The 10,000-nt window shown below is 42.0% G+C and overlaps 2 protein-coding genes and 1 long non-coding RNA gene across 3 annotated transcripts in view; 2 read left to right on the top strand and 1 right to left on the bottom strand.

Annotated features, from left to right (window-relative positions):
* LOC123962278 overlaps nucleotides 1–2,045 on the top strand; it is a 3,712-nt gene extending 1,667 nt beyond the window's left edge. Inside the window, exons 2-3 of the long non-coding RNA XR_006822892.1 lie at nucleotides 1,670–1,841; nucleotides 1,956–2,045. This is a non-coding gene — a long non-coding RNA (uncharacterized LOC123962278). The remainder of the gene's footprint in view (nucleotides 1–1,669; nucleotides 1,842–1,955) is intronic.
* Nucleotides 1–10,000, top strand: part of LOC123967434 (trafficking regulator of GLUT4 1) — a 344,338-nt gene that overhangs the window by 328,878 nt on the left and 5,460 nt on the right. The window lies entirely within an intron of this gene.
* LOC123961985 (zinc finger protein 79-like) lies at nucleotides 1,394–5,582 on the bottom strand. The gene is made up of 2 exons (XM_046037847.1): nucleotides 5,359–5,582; nucleotides 1,394–4,095 (listed from the first exon to the last, which is right to left on the bottom strand). The coding sequence occupies exons 1-2, from the start codon at nucleotides 5,549–5,551 to the stop codon at nucleotides 3,080–3,082; spliced, it is 1,209 nt and encodes a 402-aa protein (XP_045893803.1). The 5' UTR covers nucleotides 5,552–5,582; the 3' UTR covers nucleotides 1,394–3,079.

Here is a 10,000-nt window from a genome sequence, read left to right as displayed (position 1 = left end):
AGTTAATTTAGAATAATGTTAGGAACACTGGGGCGGTGCGGTGGTGCAGTGGTTAGCACTGTCGCCTCACAGCAAGAAGGTTGTGGGTTCAAACTAGGGCTGGGCGATGTGGCCAAAAAGTTATCACGATAAAAACACTTCATATCATTTGAAACCGATAAATGTGAATTTGTTATTTCTTTCAAGTTTAAAGGCTGATTTTTGTTTCTGACTGTTAACTGAAGAAACCAGATTCAACTTTTCTTTATGGTCAAAATGGGACAAACACTTGATGCCAAACAGAGGATCACTTAACAAATTTGAGGGAGAACATTCAAAACTCTTATGATAAAAAAAAACAAAAATAAGATTAGTAAATCTTTTTTCAGTCCTTTTTCCTCAACAATATAATATTTTAATAGAAAAATTAAGTGCTAATTTGTTCATGATTCAAATGAATTAAATCAAATATTAATTGACAATATATTGAACATTTATTATATTGATATTGAGGAAAATTAAGATTCTGATAATTATCATTATTGTTTTATTGCCCAGCCCTAGTTCAAACCCCGGTTGCTCCGGCCTTTCTGTGTGGAGTTTTCATGTTCTCAACATGTCGGCGTGGGTTCTGTCCGGGTGCTCCGGCTTCCTCCCACCATCCAAAGACATGCCGACTAATTGGTTAATTGGTGTCTCTAAAAGTGTCCTTACTGGTTGTTTGTCTGTCTATGTGTGGCCCATCGATGGACTGGCGACCTGTCCAGGGTGTACTCCGCCTTTCGCCCTATGTCAGCTGGGATTGGCTGCAGCCCCCCCGCGACTACTTACAGTCCAAACCTCGATGTTTAAACAAACATTACAGTTATTACGATCATTGAGAGGAAAAGCAGCAAATCTGCGTGAGAGAAGCTGAAACAGGAAAACTTTCTGTCAACTGACTAATTGATTCATCGACTAATTGTTTCAGCTGAACTTGTATAAACTGATGGGGAGTTTAATTTAAAACCTTCAGAGGTTCTGTGTAAAAATCTTAATTAGTTGGCATAATGGATTATCTATCCATCTATATAGATAATCTGACATGTTTTCTTGATAAAGATCACATCTTTTGTAGAATATGGGAGCCTTTTCAGTCACTTTGGGCTGAACGTTGCAGCCATATTTACAAGAGGGTTTACAAAGGAATAGAGTGGGTGGGGCGTGTGATTACCGGCCACTTATTTATCTCTGTGTCAATGTGTGAGTCTGGGGTCATCTGTATGTTTCTGTGTCTATGAGGCGAGAGGTGGTGGTTGTGTGTTATTTTGATGTGTGTGTGTTGTTAGAAATGAAAAATCTTTCTTTCTACTTGAGTAAATGTGCTTGGTTGCGTTCCACCGCTGTGGATTTTGTGATTTTTCTTTTTTATAAACAGAAATCCATCAACTTTTTTTCATTTTGTCTGACTGAACATTTATTTTGCCAAAAAAAAAAAAAAAAAAGTCGTCTGACATCAATACAAAATACTGCTACTCACAGAAAAGGCTCGACGGACACGTTCACACCCATCGTTTCCCATCATGCTTCACAAGCAGCTGTCTCTAAAAAGGTGTGAACATTTCCAGATGTGAGATCAGACAAAACTCAGACCTCCTAACAACACAGATAAAAATCTACTTTAAAATAAATAATATTCTTCTGTTTTCAGTATTGCAGCGGCCGCTCTGCTCCGACGTCGTCACCAGATTATTAAAAACACTTCAGTTCAGGATGTCCGTGCTGGAGTTCTCATCTGGAAACAGGCCTGACAAAAACAGATGTTTGCTGCTCCACAAACCTCCACGTCTGTTGCTGATCCACGTCCGACCGCGAAGCAGCAGGTCCAGGTTTCTCTTTAAAAACATGCTGAAGTTTAAAACTCTTGTGTTTTATATCAAACCGCCACAGAAAGTCTGAGTAAAAACAAAAACCCTCTGCTTCTGTGTGTCTTACAGCTTTATCAGGAACATGAGTCCGAGTGGAGGTTCAACTTTGACTTCGGACACAGCATTTAACAAAATAAACCGTATCACATGGTGACAAGCGCCAAGTGTAAAGTTGAATTCCTCCCCCGTTTACAAAGACTCTGAAGCGTCTCCTCGCTGTCGTGTGTCTTTGTCTCTTTCTGTGATGAATCCTGTGTTCAGTCCTCTGAGTCTCACTCTGAGAGGCTCCTTGAAAGTAAAAATAAATACATAAATAAATACGAAGGCCTGGATGATGTGTAGCTGCCTGCAAACCACATCCTGTCACGTTCAGACGAACACAAAGTGCATTAAAGTCGCTCAGCAGGAACGTGAATTAGCTTTCCTCCGGTCCTCGTCGCTCATTGGCTGCCTGTATGTGGTTCGACAGCTGATCTGATCTGCAGAAGCAACATGCGGCTGCATCACCGCCAAACATGGCGTGTTATCACAAGATCTTCACGCTCCGTCACAAGGTGTTAAAAGTGTGTTAAGTTCAAGAGTTTCCCGTTTTATCACCACAGTGTTTGAGGAGAGACTTAGTTCCTCCAACAGTCACAGAAATGTGCATGTTGTTATAAGGGGAAGTTAAAATATTCGAGTCAGCTGTAACGTGGCTAGATGAGCGTCACAGTTACTGAAAGGCTGCGTGTTGTGTTCACTGTCAGAGAAGAGAAATAAGAAGTTCCTGTTTTGTGCTACGTTTCTACGGCGTCCTCACGCTTCCTTACCAGCAGAGTCGTGTGAAACGTTGACCACAGATCAACGTTGCCAGCAGAAACGCTGAACCAGCCACATAACTGTAAGTCAGAGAACTGCGATACGTCTCCGACTCCGGCGGCGGCTACGGCAATTTTCAAGTGCTGTTCTTTCTTTCCCCCGTCAGACGCGCACGTAGGCGCCGATGGAGAGAAAACTGACTACTTCAGATTTTTAAAGTCGAAATCGTGACACTCCTGGTGAAAACCTTTAGATTTAACACACGTGAGAAACGATATATTTATACATGTATGTATCTATCGACCACTGGCGCTCACATCCATTTATTAAAATAAGCACCGCTGCTGATGTCTTGAGGACTTCTCTGCAGCCTCACTCTCTCCTGAACTGACCAATCAGGCGTTGGCCACAAAGCACATGTCCTTCTTCAGGTGTATCTGCAGGCCGCTGGCGCTGGTGAACGTCTTGGCGCACTGAACGCAGCGGTACGGCTTCTCTCCGGAATGCGTGCGCTTGTGCTTCTTCATGGTGTCGCCGTCGCTGAAGGTGCGGCAGCAGTACGGGCAGCTGTACGGCCGCTCCCCCGTGTGGATGCGCAGGTGGCGCCGCAGGTTTCCTCTCTGGCTGAAGCTCTTGGAGCAGAAGGTGCAGCGGTGCGGCCTCTCGCCCGTGTGCGTTCGCAGGTGGCGCCGCAGGTCCGCCGACTGCGCGAAGGACTTGCAGCACCACTCGCAGGCGTAGGTCTTTCTTTTCTGCTCCAGGTGGAGGCGGAGGCTGCTGGCCTGGCCGAACGCCTCGCCGCAGCGGGGGCAGCGATGGACGAGCTCGGGGATGTAACCGCCCGCCGCTCCATCAGCCGTAGCCGGCAGCTTCTCCTGAGAGGACTTCCTGTTTCCTTCGTGTAGCTCTGCACGCGCCGTCCTGTCTGCGTCTGTTCTGTTCCTGAAACCCGACTCTTCCTGCGCGTGTGCGGTCGGAGAGTCCGTGTGACCTTCAGGTTCTGTCACTTTATATTCCTCGGGTTCGGTTTTGATCCGAGCAGGAGCCGGGGCCCGGGGCTCCTCTCTGAGTGCCGGAACCTCAACTTGGATTTTGGGGGCGGAGGCGGGACTCAGGGAGGAGTGAGAAGGAAGAGTCGACGCCTCCGTCTGAAGGTTGGGCTTTAGCACCGGCTCCCAGGCTTCAGCGGGCTTCGGGTCCCCTGACAGGAGAATGGGCCCCGGGGACGTCTCGCTCTGGACCGACAGTAACTGCACAGAAACAACTTGCTCGTGTGTCGGCTTGGCTGCGTTGGCTGGTGGCTGTCTGGGCTGGTTCAGGGTGGAGTCCGGCTCCTCTGAGCGGGGCCTCAGCTCTGGATCGTGTGGCTGCTGCTCAGGAGTCACAAAACCGAGACGGGACCTGGTCGACCCTGAAACAAGAGCGAGAAACGGTCGATACAGCAACACTGAAAAACATCAGACACACTTTGAACTCTTAAAATAATAACATCAAATATGGAAAAGGTAAAATGTTTAAAATGTTTGAGCAGTTTGGTTCTACTCAAATGATCATTTGATTTTATTGAAATGTTCTATCGATATTTAAAATGTTAAAGATTGATAAACTGTCCAGTGTTTCCCACAGAATGAGTAAAAAAATAAAAATAAAATCGAAAATCAATCTGTGGCGGTCAGCGTTGATACTGTGGCGTATGGGAAACACTGCTGTCCGTTACATTGTCCTAAAGCACAAGGTAATGTCCTCAAATGTCGCGTTGTCTCCGACCAGCAATCCAAACTCCAAAATATTCACTTTCCTGTCATAAAAGATTAAGAAACGTTCACGAGTCCTTTATTGGTATTTTTAGCTTTAAAACGTTACTCAATATTTGATTATCAAAACTGTTGATTCACTTTCTGTCCTTCAACTGGTGAACTAATCTTTTCAGCTCTACCCCTTTTTATATTTACATAATGAACTGTGTATTTAAGCTTGGGCCAGCATACTTTGAACCTGCAAACTGAAAGTAAACCACCTCAGTCTGGAGGACAACATGTGTTTATTTGTTTTGCCCATTCGTACAGCCATGAATAGTAAATTAAATGTGTACGAAATTCCCATTTAATAGAAAGAGCATGGCTGGAAGTCAGTTATGACTGTGAACAAAGGTTTAATAAAGCCAGTCAGTTCGCCAGAAGCCCTAAAACTAAAGTTCTCCTGCGTGGAGGGAACGTCACGCCAGACTCCATTCAATTTTGTCGCGATTATGTGTAATGTTGTTTTGCGTTAAAACAAAGCGCAAAGAGTAAGTTGCTTTTTCTGTAACAATGCTTTTAAAGGTTAATTCGGTATGCTGCTAGATTGTCCAAAAACCAGTGCTTCTCGTTTCCAGTAGTTAATTATGTTCTGGGAATCAGCTGATGCTCGGTGGAAAAAGGAAGTAACGTTAACCGGTAAAAGGCTATGAAAAGTCCCATTTGTCATAACATTTCGATTTAGTGGGTCTATTATACAAGTGCCGAATTTAAAACGGACCCCTTAACTACACATAACAACTTTAATATTCCTGTTTTAGTCGTTTTTTGACATTAACTCGCTTTTGAGAGATTAACTGGACATATTTGTCAGCGCGGTTTGGAACGCAGTTCTCTCCCAGCTGTCCTCGGAGCTAGGTGCCTAGCTCGGCCCTTACTCAGCCACTCCGTCTCGGCCTCCAGCAGCAGGATGTCCCGCAGCTGCCTCCGCAGACTCTCGTTCTCCCGCTTGGTCCTGGCGGTCTCCTCCCGGTACTCCGTCACCGTGTCCTCCACCACGTCCAGGATCTCCTTCACCACCGCCGTCAGCCGCTCCGTCAGGTAGGCGTTCAGTAGCTGCAGCTTGGTCATTTTGGAACCACAGACAGCTGCGGCTGCATCCACACCGGAAACAGAACGGGACAACAACAAACGAAACAGGAAACGCCGATTCTCTCGATTCCTTCACAATAAAAGCATTTGTTGTTTTGTTTTTTTTACAGTTAACCCTCTCATGCATCAATTATTAAAAACATTATAAAGATTCTTTTTATTACTCAAAATTGTGGACACCATGCAACACATGAGTTAAATGCAACACCTGTCAATATGGATTATTATGTTTTATATTATTATTTTATATGGTATGTATTTAAACTCAATAGTTGAAAATTAACAATAAAACACACATTTTAGGAACAAATGGAGGAAAAAAACTCACAGTGGTATTGATAACTGTAGTTACATGTATGTGGACACCCAGTAGCATATTGTTTTCCTTTAACTTCATGTTGAATCTCAGTTTTTCATATCAACATCCAACATAACAGATTACATAGTTGTAGTTAAAACTGATTTCTTTGCAGTATGTGAGAACAAAACAGGTTGCAAAACTGTCAAAAGTTGCAATTTAATGCTGTAATATGCACGTTTGCATTGTTATTAATGTGCACATATTTGTCTGTTTTATTATAATATAATACAATTCATCACATCTTTGAAAAATTAGAATAGATAAACTAGCTGGTTACAGAAATCAAACTTTATTCAATCTGACTCCACTGTTGCAAGACGTCCACATACGAAGACAGTTGGTGTTTTTATGTATAAAAACTACATTTTACTCTAAATTTTAATTTATAAAACTTAAACCTGTTAATTCTTTACTGTACATAGTACTTTTATTATTCTTTTTTTTTTTATCTTGACTGACCTTGAATAAAAGTTTTTCACAGATATGCCTGAGGCATTTAGCACATGGCCAGCAACGTCAGCCATCTTGGATTGAACAGGTCATCAAGCAAAAAATATTTCAAAAACAAGAGAGTAACCTCTGTTAGTGTGGCTATCAATCAGCTGACACTGTACTCAAATGACTTGGAGAACATAATAACCATGTAACCAAAATGTGTGAGAGACCCAGGTTCAAATCCACTGTGAGACACTTAACCCCTCGTAGTTCCAGAGGCGTGCGGCCTCTGACATGTAGAGCAATTGTAAGTCACTTTGGATAAAAGCATCAGCTAAATGAAAAAATTTAAATGTAACCAAAAACCAGTAACAAAAATGGAGAAATAATAACAAATATGAAAGTATAATAACAAAATAACATAATATAATAACAAAAATGGAGTTAAAATAACTGTCCACAAATGTAGACGCCATGCATAAAAGGGTTAAAATATGGATTTGAGTAGTTTGGTTAAGACGCCCCACCTAAGCTCAGTGTCCACACATAAAAGAACATTTAATTTGGTTTGTACCTTGAAGGCTGTGATTATGGTAAGGTGTTATAAAGTAAAATAAAGAAATAATAATAAATAAAAATAAATAACTACAGTTGACAAAATAATTTGTATTTAATCAAATTTATTTTTTATGGAAAAGGCATTTTCCACTGGGGTAAGGTGCCCCCTCCATGGGGTAAAATCACTTTAATAGGTACAAATTACAGATAAAATAAACTTCAAGTAGGGGATTACATGATAGCCATGTTTTAGAAATAATCTTAAATAAAATAAATTAGAAATAAAAGCCTTATGGTTTTAGCTTTCCTATCATTTATTTTGTTAGACTTTAAATTAATGAGGTTTCTGGGAACTTCATTAGCAGAAAGTCTGAGGGAAAATAAGCGCTAGTGCTACATGAGCATAACCTCAGAATTTTACCTCAGACTTTCTGATTGTGAAGGGGCTGTCCAGCGTCTAAAAAACACCTAACTTACAAATGATGACCCCGGGGGGGCATCTCACCCCATTGGAGGAGGGGAACACACTAACATCTTAATACATTAACCAAAAACTAAATAATTGCATAATTTATCTGAAGGCTTCCTTTTTTATATTCTCTCATATGCTGGGCAACGATTAAAAATTTTAATTACATGATTTTCTTGCGATTAATCGCACGTTTGTTATGAATTCTAAAGTAGTGTATTGCACAATTTTGATTTAAATGTACTGCTATATACACAAGTGCAGTAACATGTGGTTTGCAAACACTTTAAAAAAATAAGGTGCTTTTTACCAGCAGTATTCTCTTTACACAGCAGCAATAAAATATTTCTTGTAAATCTCAACTTAATGATTAATGTAATCAAATCAGATATTGAACCAAAGCTATTTGCCACTGCCAGGGCGTTACCTTTTATCTAGCTTGTTTAAACAAGTTAACATCAGAGTCCAGTTTTCTTGGGGTTTTTCAGCGGAGAAAATAAGTATGACTGCGCCCAGCTGATGTGGTCACTCTCGCGCAGAGAGTCCCCCGCCTCACACCCGTTTCAAAGGTGAAAGCGAGCCTTACAACTTTGAGAGGATGAAGAGGGACAATCCTTCTGGGCACAAGAAGAGGAAAAGCTGAATGACAGCAGCACAGCAGTCAGGTAAACTTGTGTTCTGTCCTCTCCAAGTCTGATGTCAGCAGATTACAGTCATGTAAATGTGCAGCCGCAGTGAATCTGTGGATGCACATCTGTCAGTAAATAATAAACGTCAGTCAAGTCATTGTATACATAGTATTTTATATTTGAAAATGTATTGAAGGACATCTGGGGGAGCCAGTTTGAAAGGGCCTGGTGGAGCTGATAACAGTCTTATCTTGCAGGAAGGGGCCGCCTGGCACAATATCTCAGGCCGGGAATTTCCCAGACAGACTGCACAGACCTGGTCCAGACGTCGGTCATGTCACACAGACCCAGGTCAAACACAGGCAGCCTCAGCCAGCATCAGATACAAGCAGCTCAGACCTTAATGGAACAACTGCTGCTCCACCAAATGACACAGCAGATTGGCCCCCAGTCTTTTCAGACTTCATGGGGACCGAGTTCAAACTCTGTTCAAACTGGCACTGGGTTTTTCTAGTATAGGTTTCTATTCAGGCTTCTTACAGAGGGATTTTAGTGAGAGCGTTGTGGTGTCTGGCGTGACTGTGCAGCAATGGCAAATTGTTTACATGGCTCATGAGTCTAAAACATTTCATCACATAAGCAGAGCGATAACGCAGGCTGATCCCTGAACAACCCTCTTTTTCCTCTTGCAACTCAGTTTTCTTTATTGTGATTCACTGTAACTTCTGATGCTGTATTCAAACCTGTCTTCAGTGAATTTAAAAAGTTAGATTGCTCTTTGTAAAATCAACATATTTGAATGTGTACTTTTTACTTTTGATACTTGAGTGCTTTTAAAATCAGGTACGTTTTTACTTGAATAATATTTTACTTTTGATGACTTTTACTAAAGTAACATTTTAGTGTGGTATCTGTACTTTTACTTAAGTATGATAATTGAATACTTTATACAACACTATGTGTGTGTAAATTTAATACAACTAGATTTTATCTGCAGCTTACTTTTAAATGACTAAAACATTATATCAACTTACATCAGAATCACTTTGATCAAATAACTTCAAAGATGTTTTAAGTGTAAAAAATCCTTTAGAAATGCATCTGAATAGAATATTCAGACATATCTGTTCATTATCAGCCAAAGACAAATTATATGCCTTTGAAAGGTTTTCTTTCTTAAACCAGTGCAGATTAAAGTGTGGCTAAGGATCAAGTTTCTATAACTTCTCCCAATAGACGGTATAAAGGAAGTGGACGTAGCCGCCGTGACATCACCCGTTGGTTTGTGGACTGCTGTTTTGAAGCACCTAGTTTGGCATTTTGACCGTCGCCATCTTGGTTTTTTTGGAACCAAACATGACCGTATTTGGACGAGAGGGCGGAGCTTGCTAGCATGGTTAGCAAGGTGCATCTGTAATTCAGCGACAAACAGGCTTAAAACAAAACGTACTTACCGGAAAAAATGATCAGCCGACTCCTGATAAGCTTTTTCAGCGGCGCTGGTTAATTTTACACAGAGCAGCGGATACGCCTCTATCCTGATTGACAGGTCGCCATGGTAGAGACTTGTCAATCAGCTTGTAGCCCCGCCCTAAAGCCTCCCCTGCTTCCTGGTCTCTGTTCCTCTAAACGGGACCATAATTTACTAAATGAACATCATGCTGTGTTGAAGAAGACTTGAAACTAGCGACTGAGACCATAAACTCATCAGGAAAGTGTTTACTGAGGGAATAAATCAGCTGAGAAGTAGAAACATTTTCTCACAGACTTCTATACAATCACACTTCTTTCTGCAGCCGCTGGAGTCGCCCCCTGCTGGCTGCTAGAGAGGACGCTGGTTTAAGTCGCCCCCTGCTGGCTGCTGGAGAGGACGCTGGTTTAAGTCGCCCCCTGCTGGCTGCTGGAGAGGACGCTGGTTTAAGTCACCCCCTGCTGGCTGTCAGAGAGGACGCAGGTTTAAGTCGCCCCCTGCTGGC

This window comes from Micropterus dolomieu, linkage group LG02 (assembly GCF_021292245.1).
Source record: "Micropterus dolomieu isolate WLL.071019.BEF.003 ecotype Adirondacks linkage group LG02, ASM2129224v1, whole genome shotgun sequence".
In the NCBI taxonomy this organism is placed as follows: Eukaryota; Metazoa; Chordata; class Actinopteri; order Centrarchiformes; family Centrarchidae; genus Micropterus; species Micropterus dolomieu.
Note: the sequence above shows the minus strand (reverse complement) of the source record. Positions and strands in the feature narration are given on the sequence as shown.

Bases quoted from the DNA above. Each gene is read 5' to 3' on its own strand.
- LOC123961985 (XM_046037847.1), bottom strand. From the start codon at position 5,551: ATGACCAAGCTGCAGCTACTGAACGCCTACCTGACGGAGCGGCTGACG. The intron at 4,096-5,358 runs GTAAGGGCCGAG...CTCTTGTTTCAG, and splicing joins GGCCGAGACGGAGTGGCTGA to GGTCGACCAGGTCCCGTCTC.